The sequence below is a fragment of the Rhinoraja longicauda genome, chromosome 4 (assembly GCF_053455715.1).
Source record: "Rhinoraja longicauda isolate Sanriku21f chromosome 4, sRhiLon1.1, whole genome shotgun sequence".
Lineage (NCBI taxonomy): Eukaryota > Metazoa > Chordata > Chondrichthyes > Rajiformes > Arhynchobatidae > Rhinoraja > Rhinoraja longicauda.
This window is the reverse complement of record NC_135956.1, coordinates 33,970,979-33,986,088: the sequence shown is the minus strand read 5'-3', so window position 1 is coordinate 33,986,088 and position 15,110 is coordinate 33,970,979. Positions and strand designations below refer to the sequence as shown.

General features: G+C 42.0%; 1 protein-coding gene across 6 annotated transcripts in view; it reads left to right on the top strand.

Annotated features, from left to right (window-relative positions):
• The window catches only part of LOC144592686 (receptor-type tyrosine-protein phosphatase mu), a 606,124-nt gene that overhangs the window by 404,587 nt on the left and 186,427 nt on the right, over window positions 1–15,110 (top strand). For 5 of the 6 annotated variants that reach the window (XM_078397500.1, XM_078397496.1, XM_078397498.1 and 2 more), the window contains exons 14-15: window positions 2,683–2,757; window positions 8,678–8,813. In XM_078397500.1, coding sequence (XP_078253626.1) covers window positions 2,683–2,757; window positions 8,678–8,813 — 211 coding nt within the window. The remainder of the gene's footprint in view (window positions 1–2,682; window positions 2,758–8,677; window positions 8,814–15,110) is intronic. The other variant, XM_078397499.1, reaches the window with a different exon arrangement.

The window sequence follows — 15,110 nt, the reverse complement described above, 5'->3', positions numbered from 1 at the left end:
AGCTTTGTTCAGAATCATGCAGTGGCATATTTTACACCTCAAGGAATTGAGACAATGGTTTGAAATGTCTGTGCTTCTCAGCCCTGTTCGATCAATCCATCCACAATGTAATGAGAAGGAATCTGTTCACTACACTCGGCCACTGTTCACTAAAGCTTACCTCTTAAATTGCCAGTCATAGAGTTGAATTAACAATAGCCAGCAAAAGGCCAGTGAGCTAAAGCAGCAGTCCAGCCATGGATTGGGAGCTCTTTTCCAAAGCTGGCTTGTGGAAGAAGATGAGGAACAAAATAGACTCCAATTTCATTAAATAGTTTTATACGCACACCACAGCATTTAAGAAACATCTGGACAGGCATATGGATACGAAAGGTTTGGAAGACATGGGCCAAACGTGGGCGGGTGGAACTAGTGTAGATGGGGCATGTTGGTCAGCATGGGGACGTTGGGCCAAAGGACCTATTTCTATACTCAGTGATTCTATGACATTAAAAAATGTATCAATGAAAGGATATGAGTTAACATCCATGATCACCCATATTGTAGGCAGGAAATCACTGCTTCACACTGGGAACACGGTGACTGTTTCCTGCAGCTCAAGAATATTTTGCCCTGTTAAGAGCTGGAAGCTCAAACTAAGATCTTCATAGGGTGCGATTATCTATCTTCATTAGAGAGTTCCCAGACAAAATGAGATTGAGAGATGTAGAAACTTTGGAAGATCATTCATAACGGATGAATTCAATGTAAAAACCAAGTCCAGAGAGATAAAGGGATAGAAGTGTCATACATTCACAGAGTCATACAGCGTGGAAACAGGCCCTTTGACCCAACTTGCCCACGCCGATCAACATGCCCCATCTACACTAGTCCCACCTACCTGCGTTTGGCCCATATCCCACTAAACCTGTCCTATCCATGTACCTGTCTAAATGCTTTTTAAACATTATGATAGTACCTGCCCCAACTACCTCCTCCAGCAGCTAATTTCCACCCTGTGTGGAAACATTTTACCCCTCATATTAAACCATTCCCTGTCACTGGAAGAAAGAAATGGTTGCTTCAAAGAGAAAGAAAAGGAAAAACAGAAAGGAAAAAAGCTAACATTTTTACTTTTCTAAGCCTTTTAACAAAAATTCAGTACCTGAGAGAATGGGAACCTCCAGTTATATTATTCACTTTCTTAGCCAGACTGATTAATTTTCATTAGATTTCACACAGTTAAATAGGACTATTTCTCTCATTTATTTGATCTAACAACATGGATCTTGTAGGAACTTGAGGGTGGGGTGTCACATTCTTGAATTGGACGGTGGAATCTTGCAAGCCATGAAATTCATGGGCTATCGCTTGCTATAAGTTGCCCACGTGTGTAAATATGCAAAAAGAATTTCACTGTGTAGTTACACATGTGACAAATAAAGTATGATTGAACCATTGAAGTTCTGCATTAATGATGATGTGCCCTATTCATGTCCATTAATGTATTATTAGCAAGTCCAAGTCCATGTGCGGTAGAGTTGCTGCTTTACAGCGAATGCAGCGCCGGAGACTCAGGTTCGATCCTGACTATGGGTGCTGCACTGTAAGGAGTTTGTACGTTCTCCCCGTGACCTGCGTGGGATTTCTCCGAGATCTTCGGTTTCCTCCCACACTCCAAAGACGTACAGGTTTGTAGGTTAATTGGCTGGGTAAATGTAAAAAATTGTCCCTAGTGGGTGTAGGATAGTGTTAATGTACGGGGATCGCTGGGCGGCGCGGACTTGGTGGGCCGAAAAGGCCTGTTTCCGTGCTGTATATATATGATATGATATGATATGATAGTCTGGGGAAGGAAGTCAAAATTGATCCAAGGATCCTCGAAGATTTAATGTAATGAGTAATGGAGAGAAACATTGGTCTAGACTCAGTGACTTCAGATAAGTTGAGAAGGGAATGTGCTGAGCAAGGTGACCCCCCTAATTGAAAGGGGAGAAAAATTTGAGGCTAGCGTTATACAGCGTGGAAACAGGCCCTTCAGTCCAATTTGCCTACGCCGACCAACATGCCCCATTTACACTAGTCCCACCTGCCTGCTTTTGCCCCATACTCCGCTAAACCTACCCGATCCATGTACCTCTGTCTAAACGTTTCTTCAACGTTGCGATAGTACCTGCAAAGTTCTGGTTAATATGAACTCTTGCTTTGTTTTTAGTTAAAGTGCAGATGAACAGACAATTCTCTAGTGCGGCATAGTAAGAACAGGGTATCCAGATGAAAAATATAGCTAAATGAAAATGACTAATAATTAGAGTCAGAGACAGATTTACAAGGAACTGCAGATGCTGGAATCTTGAGCAAAACACCGTGTCTAGTTTCATTCTTTTGTATGGTAGCTGTATAAAGGTAAGCTATGTGTAAATGGAGCAGTTATTTCCTTTGCCTGAATGTTTTCTGGATGCGATACAGTTTTCTTCATGGATTTGATAAACTAACGTAAGAATTTTAATGATTTTCTGTGCAAAAGAGGTAGGTTATCAACAAAATATGTTGCACTGTCTGTAATACTCACTTTCTTTGAGAGAGAAATGCAGTAACATGTGTTTAGGAAGTATGGTCGCTGAGTAATTCTTGTTGTTAGTCTAGCTTCAGTCTGGCTTTTTTTCTCATGCATGCTGACCTGGAAATCTTCCTTTGCCTTAGCTGCGATAATTGTGACTCAGCTTACAACACCATACATTCGCATCGCCCCAGCTGCAGGCGACAACCAACTAACAGGTCAGATGTTCTACTACAGACCAGTCATTAGTACCATTTTTTTTTTTGCCTCTTCGTCACTCACTCTCTTCCCCCTTCAGTTTTTGAGGTTTAATTTCTCTTGCTCTTTTACCTTCCACATGGCAAGCCCATTTCGTTCTCACTCCTGACATTCACCCCCAACCTTAGAAGTTTGCAACTAACCCACACACTTAGGATATCTTTCCACTGCATGCTCTTGTGTTGCATTTTGTCTGTGAATGACATGTTGGACCTAATGTACGTAGATGTATGACTACCCTGACCTTCCACTGGACAGAGAAATACTGTGGTGGAGAAATTAGTTGAAAGTTGCCAACCCCAAATGCACGTTCGAGATATGGCCACCAGTTGCACTGCTTTGCATATACAGTTCCACTGAAGGCAATGATCGACCAGTGTCCAATATTTTGTTGCATGTTTAGCGCTGGTGACCAGAGACAAATTTCTCCCCCAACGTTATCTTTGCTTGTGCATATTTCCTTGATAATATATATTAACTTGGCCTACCGGACAGTCGATCACAGGACGATTGGAATACTTTGGGCAAAAATAGATCAAGCATTTTGGAAATCACTTTGTATTCATACCTCCATGAGGGTAGTTTTGCGTTGATTGAATTAAACCAGAGAGGAAGGGTGGGGTTTTGATGGACCAGAATATATTTTGCTCAAAGGACATTTCAGGTCCTTCAGTGGGTGATCGTTTTCCATTTTGAGGCCTTCACAGAGAAGACCATTCAAACATGGGCATACCACAGCCAATTCCACACTTTTTGCAAACTAAATGGCCACTGTATTCAGGATTGGGATTTCTTGTCTGCTACTCAATGATCAATGGTATTGCCTCCCAAATCATAGGAGATAATCATAGGTCATTCTTATGAAGAAGCACAGATGGCATCAATGACTTTGCACCATTCTAGTTCATGAATTTATTGGCCATCTTAAAACAGAGCTTAGGAATTGTTAGTGTAATTTTAAGTTATCAAAAATGTTGGCAGCTTTTTTTTGGTAGAAGCTATATTGGCCATTTTTTTGGTAGAAGCTATATTGGCCATTTTTCCCATAACTAAAAGCTATGTAATGTCAGCTGTAGCTAATGGCAGCAAATCTCCTCTGGATCAGAAGGTTGTTCGTTCAAGTCCCACTCTAAAGGTGAGCTGACATTCCACTCAAGTGTTGTTTTTGGAGTACTGTCTTTCACTTGAGCAGTTAAAGTGAGGCTTTGTCCGCCCTCCCTGATGGATGGAAAATATCCCATTGCATTACCGTGCGGCACGGTGGCGCAGCGATAGAGTTGTCGCTGTATACAGCGACAGAGACCCGGGTTCAATCCTGATTACCGGGTGCTGTCTGTACATTCGCCCTGTGACCAAGTGGATTTTCTCCGGGTGGTCCGGTTTCCTCCCATATCCCAAAGATGTACAGGTTTGTAGGTTAATTGGCTTTGGTAAAATTGTAAATTGTACCCAGTGTGTAGGATAGTGCTAGTGTATGGGATGATCACTGGTCGACGCAGACTCAGTGGGCCGAAGGGCCTGTTTCCATGCTGCATTTCTAAACTAAACCAAATTAAAATCACTTTGAAGGGCATGGGAGATATCCCAGATGGCCTTGCCGAGATTTATCTCTCAACCACAGTGATTATAAACCACTTCTTTGGTGATTGTCACTGAGCTGTTTTTGGGAACTTCCTGTACACTCACCGACTGTTGTGGTGCCGACATAATGACAGTGAACATGCTTCAGAATGACGTAGTTGGGTTTAAAGCATCTCAAGGTTGTAAAAAGGTGGGAAGCCCTTTTTCCCCCCTCTTTTGCAAGTATCACACTGGAAGGTCAACTGAGTCTTATCCAATTAACAACTCTTAAAGGGCGTCACGGGATTCATAGTTTAGCGCCTTAATATATTGACATTGCTTGCCAAATTTCACATCAACTATTTGCTTGGAAAAATGTTTACCTTGAATGGACTGTCCTGCAGGCCTCTAATCCGGTGGTAGTTCGCCCAAATGCGGTTAGATAACGATGAAAAACCTAAACAAAATAACTATTTTGATTAGCATGCATGGGCTTTCTCCTCTTTCCAAGTCATTTGTGCTAAGGTTATGGTCGAGGTGGAATGTTGCTGTTTAAACCCGTCGATGAGTAAGTACTCTGAGCACTGAGAATGACCAGGGTCTGAATAGCGATGGCTGGTGGCCAATTCCAATGGTCTAATGAAACCTTCTGGGTGACCATACATGGTTCAGAGTTGACAAAACACAAATATGGGCAAAGACGGACTTATATGGCACCAGAGCCAACATAAAAAATCTAGGTCGAAATAAAACAAGCCATAAACAGTGCATAGAATATGTAAAGTACAATTGTATTTGAGTACTTTTAATGCTTTGTCTTTACCAAATTATTGTATGCAACAATTGATAAGGAGATCCCCAATTGTGTGAAAGGCATTACATTGTCTCTGATAGAAGTGGTATTTCATCTGAACCTAAACACTTCGAAGCAAAATTTGGGTCTATTGTTAATTTCTCTCTACTGACCTAAAGTGCTGGGTCTGAACTGTTTTATATTTTGTAACCCTCTATTGGCACAGTTGTAGAGGAACTGGTTTATTTGTCTCAGGGGAGCCTGATGTAACACAAACAATGCATTTTAATGGTCTCCAGTGTCATTTAAGATTTATTGCTCCTCTTTTTCTTGTATTTGTGAGATAACTTTGTCATTTCAACCATGGTTATCTAAGCTATGACACCACACAACAATATGAAAATATTAAGAGCCCACGTCTTGTGCAGTGTGTTAGAATGTTCTGTGATAGTTTATTGAAACAAATGACCGGCAATATTTCTCTACCATCCCTACAATATCAGGATGGATTGATATACAAATTAGCTCATTCTGAATTTACTGTTTAAGCAAATTAAGTGGAATTGGAAAGTCTTTTCACTTTAGCACCAATATCTTGTTGAGATGAAGCAATTGGTTTGGTTGATTTTTCCAGTGTGTAAGTTCTTTCATGCGGATGGATGGAGCAACTTGTATACATTGATTTGAGATTTCTTTAAGCCAGCACATGGCCTTTTCAGAGGCAGAGTTGCTCTCTAAGATATATCCCTCAAATTCTTATCTTGTGTAGGACTAGATATAGTGTACAATTTGATCTTGCCTGCCACATTTGCTGGCAATAGAGGATTAAATTTATCACATGCATTATGTAGTCACACTGCTTTTGTCTCTACTATAAGTTTGCTTATTTCTATCTCTAACTAAGAAACCCGAATCTGGTAGCCCCACTGTTACTGACCTCTGCTGATATGCTACCTGGTTCGAATTGGACTCCGTCTCGTGTTGTTGCCCTTGGTTAAATATTCCTCAGTGTCCAGTATCTAGATTCACTTTTGAATGAAGCTGATCCCGTTTTAACAAACCTTGCATATGAGGAAGGGAAGAGGATGATAAAGTTTTATTGAAGTTTACTGAGAGTTGGATTAACATGGCAGTGATTGAAAATTATGATCAGAATCCATTATAATTTAACTGTCTCACATAATAAGCTAATAAATAGTGAGATGACTTGGATAGTTGACGTAGGAACAATTTTAACTTAAACAGAAGTAAGGGTGGAGTGGCTGAGTCTCCAGATGAAGTTCCACACAGCAAGTTGCAATCTGGATTGCAGTGCCTGAGAGAAGAGTGGTAGCAACATACACAAAAGAAATGGGGCAAATACATGAAGAACTAAAAGTTGTGGGGAAAAAAATAAGAAAGTGAAACTTGTTAGAAGCATCTGGCAAAGAGCTAGCATATGCACCAAATGGCCTTTTTTCCCTGATGCATCATGTTGGGATACCATCATGGGAAAAGGAGCAGGCGGGGATCGGGAAGGAGTGTGTCAAATTCAGTATTTGTTTTGTAATCAATCCATTACAAAGTATTAGGTGAACCACAAAGCATTTATTGAAACCCATGCAGAGTGAACAATACATAATGTTGCACTCCTCGTATCAGCTTACAGACAGACTACCCATAGTAGGCTGTTATCAGTAGTGCAGTCCTACTCAAATCCCGGACTGGACTACCTGGTGGAATGTGTATCATGCATAAAATATGCGGTGAAGGTTATGTTGACAGAGATAAATGTGGTTGATCTACAGTATTGGGGGGGGGGGGGGGGGGGTTGGGGGGAATTATGAACCCTCTCCCCCCCCCTCCCCCACCCCCCATTCTTTCATCAAGTGATTTCGAGGAGAGAAGGGGTATTTCAGCCAATGTTATTCTGACATTCTTTCACACTGTACATTAAACAGAACAGGTGATAGTTGGTAAAGAAAGCTGCATGTGCCAAGATGCTTCATGCTGGTTATCTCATTCAGGCAGACATTAAAGGTTTCTGCCAGGACTTGAATTCATTCCGGGGTTGCCTGGGTTATGAATAAATAGCTTGGATGTCGCTGCTTGTGTACAAATGCGGCCTCAATTTGGAATGCTAAAAGGTGGAAAGGAGTGGATTGTGTAAAAGAGACATTGCAGATGGAACGCCTGGGAATGGTGCTTATCTCAATCTTTTAACCTCTGGAGCAACAAGCGGATATTTTAATGGAATATATTTGAGGGTTCAGTCCTGGCCAATCAACAGTAGATAGAGGATTTGTTCTTTTCTCATGCGAGTGATATAAAGATACATAGATACATAGACAATAGGTGCAGGAGTAGGCCATTCGGCCCTTCGAGTCAGCACCGCCATTCAATGTGATCTTGGCTGATCATCCAAAATCAGTACCTCGTTCCTGCCTTCTCCCCATACGCCTTGATTCCGCTAGCCCTAAGAGCTCTATCTAACTATCTTTTGAATGCATCCAGTGAATCGGCCTCTGCTGTTTTCTGAGGCAGAGAATTTCACAAATTCACAACTGTGTGAAAAAGTTTTTTCTCATCTCAGTTCTAAGTAGCCTACCCCTTATTCCTAAACTGTTGCCCCTGGTTCTGGACTCCCCCAACATCGGGAACATGTTTCCTACATCTAGCGTGTCCAATCCCTTAATAATTTTATATGTTTCTATAAGATCCCCTCTCATCCTTCTAAATTCCAGTGAATACAAGCCAGTTACTCCATTCTTTCATCATATGACAGCCCGGGAATTAACCTCATGAACCTATGCTGCACTCCCCCAATAGCAAGATGTCCTTCCACAAATTAGGAGACCAATACTACACACAATACTCCAGGGCCCTGTACAACTGCAGAAGGACCTCTTTGCTCCTATACTCAATTCCTCTCGTTATGAAGGCCAACATGCCATTAATTTTCTTCACTGCCTGCTGTACCTGTGTGCTTAATTTCAGTGACTGATGTACTAGGCCACCCAGGTCTCGTTGTAATTCCCCTTTTCCTAACCTGACACCATTCAGATAATAATCTGCCTTCACGTTCATGCCTCCAAAGTGTATTCAGGTTGAGAAATGACAGTTAATCTGGAATAGTTGAAGATTTACTGCTGTTTGTGGGTTGAGAACAGTCTTATGGGAAAAAAATGTGTTTGAAACAGCCAGACTACATTGTCTGTTTTGCTTTGCCTTTCCACCATTTCCCCCAAAAATTCAACTCACAGAAAGAACTATTAATAAAAATACATTTTCTGCTTAAGACCCAGTGACCTTGTTTATGTTGTTTGAAATGAATGATTTAGTGCGTCTGCCAAAATATCACGCATTTTGTTTTCAAAGTAACATGACCCTGTTGATGTGTTTGTGTGTGCAGCAAAGTTTCTGGGCCATGGTATATTTTCTTGGACTTTAATGTGCATGGAGATTTATGTTTTACAAGTGAAAGGGGAGGTAAATGTGTACATCCTATTTCTTTAATCTTCCTCCTGTGTGAATTCACTGTCTTTCAGGGAGTGCGACTCGTAAACCGAGCGCAGAAGAGCCGGAGAAGCAGACGGACCACACGGTGAAAATTGCCGGAGTCATTGCCGGAATTCTTCTGTTTGTCATCATTTTCCTCGGCATTGTGCTGATCGTGAAGAAGAGGTATGTGTGGCGGAAGGGAGAGAATGAACAGAGCCACCATAGCAAGATGAATCTATTGCTTCACACTAACACTCTCTTTGTTTTGTTTAGTTTAGTTTAGAGATACAGCATCGAGACAGGCCTTTCGGCCCGCCGAGTCCACGCCAACCACCAATCACCCGCTCACACTAGTTCTATGTTATTCCACCTCTTGCATCCATTCCCTGCACATTAGGGGCAATTTACAGAGGTCAATCATCGTGCAAACCGGCACATCTTTGGGATATGGGAGGAAACGGGAGCACACGGAGAAAACCCACAAGGTCGCAGGTAGAAATGCAGACTCCACACAGACAGCACCCGAGGTCAAGGTTGAACCCGGGTCTTTGGTACTGTGAGGCAGCTGCTCTACCAGCTCTACCAGCAGCTCTACCGCTCTTCTGAAAACTGTGCTGTTCTGAGACCATGGTGCATCCATAGAAATTCCTTTGGACCCATTGATAGTTATTTCAGTGATTGGGTCCCTCTTTGCTAAAGTAACCGCCAGCATTTCTCATTGGGATTCCCAAGGACCGAGAAAGACATTAAAGTGACTCAAAATGAAGGCCCCAAAATCTTCATAAAACTCATGAGTCTGCGTACAATGAGAATTAACTTGACTTCTCAGAGTGGGAATCTGTCTTTGATCTATCTATGTCTCTGCACTCATTACATACATATTGTAAATGGATTGCAAGCTGTAGATGGTTTAAATCATTGCAGAAGACAGCATCGCTACTACTACTCCCACAAAGTGCAATTATACTCCCAGCCTGTATCACAATACAACCACGAGTCACAATATTGTATCCACGCTCCGTAATAGCGTAATTATACTCAGCACTGCTCAGTTCCCAAGGAAGGACATTTTCTGGCCTGGCCCACATGGCATAGGCGGGCTGTGTCATCACCCCAATTAGTTCCCACAAAAACCCATCTAAAATATTTCCAGAGAGAAAGAGGATGAGATTCCCAATTTAATTATTCTTCGAGAATTCACAAAAGATAGCATATTCTAATTGGAAATGGTGGCAAACCGTACATTACCATAGCAATGCATCCCAGCTGAAACTGGTCGCAATTAAGCGTTCAGCATTTTGCAAGGATTGGCAGCGAGTTGTGGAAATAACCAACATGGTACCGCAGTGTCTAATGTATGAATAAGCATGCAAGGGGAAGATGTCTGTGGTCATTGTTTTAAGAATGGCTGTACCTGATTGTGTCTTGGACAGAATCAGAGATTGGAGTTCCTCTTTAGAAAAAATAAGCGAGTTCATGTGACTGTAAATTTAACAAGTCTTTTCAATAGAGCCTGTGAAATGTGGCACAGATGTTTACCAAATGTGTTTCAAAGATAACCTTATAAACATCGCATAACAAACACCTTTTTCTCAGTGCCCTTACCTCAGGGCCTTCTATGTACATGAAGTCCTCTTCATCAATTTAATACATCACGTTCAATCCTCTGTAACTCACAATTAAATATGAGTGGTGAGTTGTAAAGACAAATTAAAGGAAGATTCTGATAGTTGAAGGTATGGTGGGGACACTGTCCTTATTTAAGAGAATCCAGCTGTGCTTTATATAAAGCTCACCATATTTGCTAAAACAACTCAGAATGTGACTTATACATGTCTGCAGATTAAATTTTTATTGGTCATCTGTGATAAAGAAAGATTAATTAAATATGTTAACACCTTTGGATTAGTTTTTCTTTGCTCAGGCTGAATACTGTTTTTTTATTTATTGAGAGACCTATGGCAGTAAATGGAATGATGCAGGAACCTATCAAGATTGATCAGGACAATTTAAAAGAAAGATGAATGAATCCAATCTGGCATAATTTGATTAGAAAGCGACAGTTTGAAGCCAAGAGTATTTGCCGACAAGATTTACTCTGTTTATATTATTAAATGTCGCAAATCTGCTCCCTATTCATTAGATGTGCAGTTTTCTTAAAGAGTGAGAGGCAGCGGGAGTCAGTCTTGTCTTGCTAAAATACAGCTTGTTATTTCAGACTGGCAGCAGAACTCAGCAGAGTGCTGTCGTTCTGTGTGCTTATTGTCTGAACAGCACAAGGTTTTACATGACTGCATTAGAATCCCTCTCCCGCAATTCCCCCCCACCCCCCTTGCGATTGTTGGCTTGTTCAGTCGTCCAAATCATGGAACATCTTCATGAGCATACTGCTAAGAGGCATCCGGATGTACGGAAGGCCAGCTCATAAGTTCATAGTTCATAAGTGATAGGATCAGAATTAGGCCATTCAGCCCATCGAGTCTATGCCATTCAATCATGGCTGATCTATCTCACCCCCTCAACCTCTTCCACCTGCCTTCTACCCATTACCTCTGACACTTGTACTAATCAAGAATCTATCTATCTCTGCCTTAAAAATGTCCATTGACTAGGTCTCCACAGCCTTCTGTGGCAATGAGTTCCACAGATTCACCACCCTCTGACAAAAGAACTTCCCCCTCATCTCCTTCCTACAAAGCATGTCCTTTAATTTGGAGGCTCAGACCTCGGGTCCTAGACTCACCCATTAGTGGAAATATCCTCTCCACATCCTCTCTATCCAAGTTCTCTTCATCAACGTCACCAAGCCTGAAGTGGACAACCTTTCAGGATTTCGCTCCAAGCCTGATCTTCCGGACAGGATGGCAAAGGTTTAGAGGAATATGGACCAAATGCTGCCAAGTGGGACTAGTGTAGATGTGACATCTTAGTCAGCATGGGTAGGTTGGGCCGAAGGGCCTGTTTCCATGCTGTATGATTCTATGGCTCTGTGACATTGGTGTCAGGGGCGGAAGAGAAAAACTGCAGAGATGGGGGTTAAAAACATCTGCCTCAAAATTCAAATGCATGCAAAACATTATGCAAGAGTTAACTCCTGCATTCTTTCCACCCTCTCTCTCCCACCTTCCCCATCCCAGTCATCCTACCAGCTCCACTGTTTGCATCCTTGTATCCCTCTTGTTAGCACATCTACTCCAGCCAACAATGGACCATTATGGACTCCACCCCTCCTGAGGTCAACTGTTGCTGGCCCTGTTTTGTTCTGGCCTTTACTCACCTCAAACCCCCTACCCCCCCCCCCCCCTCCTCCCCCTTGACCTGCTGAGTTTTGAAATTAAAAACAGGAAGTGGAACAGGAAATAAGGTCACATAGCATCTGTGAGGAAAGGATAAACAGTTTCTAAAGATGTGGAGGGGTCAGAGAAAACACATAGAAATAAATCAGTGATAAGTTGGTGAGATATCTCATCAAAGCCAAGAAAGGAAACAGGGAAAACAAGGTAGGTAAACAAGGTGAATAAGACACTTGGAAAACCCATTGGGGAGAAGAGCGGGGCTTCTGCAAAGTGCCCATGACTGGAGGAGATGTGGCAATCAATTAAACGATAGTCCAATAGTCAAAATACTGCAGATGCTGCAGAAGAGAGGGAAAGATGGTCATCGTTTCAGGCTAATGGCTATTTGTTAGAACTGGGAATGGTTGGAGATAAACAGGTTTCAAGAGTTGAGAAAGGATGGACGGACAGCAAGAACAATAAGAATGTGTCAAGAGACCTGGCCATGAATGTAGTGACTGCACACATGACCATTTGAAGCAAAGAATTTCAAAAACTTACAAACGTCCATGGGTGGAAAATTACCTCCCTTTCAGTATTCAAGGTTAATCCCTCATCCTAAGGTTAGGCCCACTTATTTTTAGATGTAGCCAGCGTACAAAGCAGCCATGATTTGATAAAATAGCAGAATAAACTTGAGGAATTAAATGACAATTTCTGATCCTGCATTCTGACAGGTAGCCATTGTGTAAAATCTTGGATAGATACAAAATTTATGAGCAACTCAGCGGGTCAGGCAGCATCTCTGGAGAAAACGATTTGGGTCGGACCCTTCAAACTGATAGCGAGAAAATAAAGCAGACAAAATTGGGGCCAGCAACAGATGACCTCAGGCAAGGAGGTTCCCTGATAGGCCGATTGTTGGCCAGAGACAGTGTGAGCCCAATATTGTTGTGAACCGTGGAACTGCTTAACGGACTTTTATTGGAGGAAGGGGGGCAAGGAGGGGGGGGGAGAGAGGAAAGGGGCGGGAGAGGGAGGTGTTTGCAAAAGTTACCTAAAATTGGAGAATTCAACGTTTAAACGGTGGCGCAGCGGTAGTTACTGCCTTACAGTGCCAGGGATCTGGGTTTGATCCTGACTACAGTTGCTATCTGTATGGAGTTTGTATGTTTTCCCCGTGACCTGCGTGGGTTTTCTCCGTGAGCTTGGGTTTCCTCCCACAGTCCAAAGATGTAACAGGTTTGGAGGTTGATTAGCTTCGGTAAAGATTTTTAAATTATCCCTCGTGCGTGTGGGATAGTGTTAGTGTACGGGGATCGCTGGTCGGCGCGGACTCGGTGAGCCGAAGGGCCTGTTTCAGCACTGTACCTCTAAACTAAACTAAACTAAAACTAAAATACCACTGGATTGTGAGTTACCCAAGCGAAGTGCAAAGCAAGTGCAAAATCTTGGATTGAGAGATTCTCTACTGGTGTTGCCCAGTGTTAATTTTGAAGGGTTTAATGTGTGCAACACTTTAAAAGCATGCTGGTGCACAGGCCGAAGAGGAATGTCTAGTCTGTTACCTTGCTTGTCCTGCAGAGCTAGTTGAACCTCCTTTTGCCCTGGGACTGAGGCATTTAAAAGACTGAGGTTTCTCTGGTGGTGCAACGCAGTACTAGTTCTGGTGACAATATCCTATCCAGTTGGCTTGTTGGATATTTTGTACGGAACACCCAACAAGGTTGTTTAATGGCAAGGTTGCTGTGAGATGCAGTGAAGTTATCCCAGAAGAAGTGAGTGAGGCTTCCACTGCATTACCCTTTATCTTTTTCACCGATGCTGGAATGACCAGACAAATCATTGTCTTGATGGTTGTACATCTCATTAGACCAGTTTTGACACAGGTTCCCAATGAGAACGACTACAGTATGGATACAAAATAACAATATAATATAAACTGTGACTTTGGAAACCCTTGTGTGAGCATTTCTTAGCGTCGCCAGTAGATCCAAGCATCTGTCTCTCAACTACTTTGAAATTCAGACCTCCACCGTTTACATATGAAGTTTGACTGTGGTGTTATGATCTCAATGAAGGAGATATTTAGGCATTACAAAATCCCTTAATTTGCAAACTCAATCAGTCTCTTCATGAACCCCTCACTTTTCCATTGCAGTCAGAGTGTTTCAGCTTTTCTTTGCAGAAAATAAATATTTTATTCGTGGAAAGAGAATTTAAGTTGTTATTTTCTGGTATCTTAATTCTAATAGAATCCCTTAATAATTATTGCAGTGATCCTTTGCATTATTCATTGTATTGAACATAAGCTTGACTAACATAGGACAATCGGCATCTCGGGACAGGAGACGAAGGTACGGTGATAATAATAATTGAGTTTACTCTAGCTGGTGAACTGGCTGGACGCAAGTTAAACATTAGTGATTTTCCACAAATCAATTGCGCACCTCAGTATTAGATAGCACCTATTGCTATCAGAATTTCTTGGGGAAGATTCATAATTCATACTCTTAGCTCGAGATTGTGATTACAGATGTAATGGAGGGTGATGCAATAAGCAAAAAGATCACCCTCAAAAAAAATCAATGCAAGAAATCATACCAAAGCAAAACCCATAAGGTAATGCAAACTGGAGCAATTCATTAGTACTTGTGATATTCATAAATACGTTCAACCCATGGTGGAAGAGGTGCCAACCAAAGATGTCAATTCAAGTTTGAACGGAATTTCCAGCTATTACATTATGAAAGTTTATAAGCTGCTACCCATGCTCCATTTTCTTCTAAAAATGATTCCTCTGTGTACTATTTAGAGGTCAGACGAATGAAATAAGAAAGTAAAACGTCAGGATCAAAAGAAAATTATTTTTCATAAAGGTCCACTGCCGATTTTCTGGCATCCTTGCTTCCAGAGGCTCAGGAAGGTGTGATCTCAAGAGGGACACACTGTGGTGAACTGTGCAACTGGTTAAAGGACTAGGTTGGAGGAACGGGGCATGGGGGGGAGGGGAGTAGAAGTTACTTACAATTGGAGAATTCAATGTTCATACCGTTGGGTTGTAAGGTACCCAAGTGAAATATGAGGTGCTGTTCCTCCAATTTGGAAGTGGCCTCACTCTGGCAATGGAGGAAGCCAAGGCCTGAAAGGTCAGAATGGGAAGGGGAGCCAAAATGGTTTACTCTCATGTTGTAGGACATGTGGA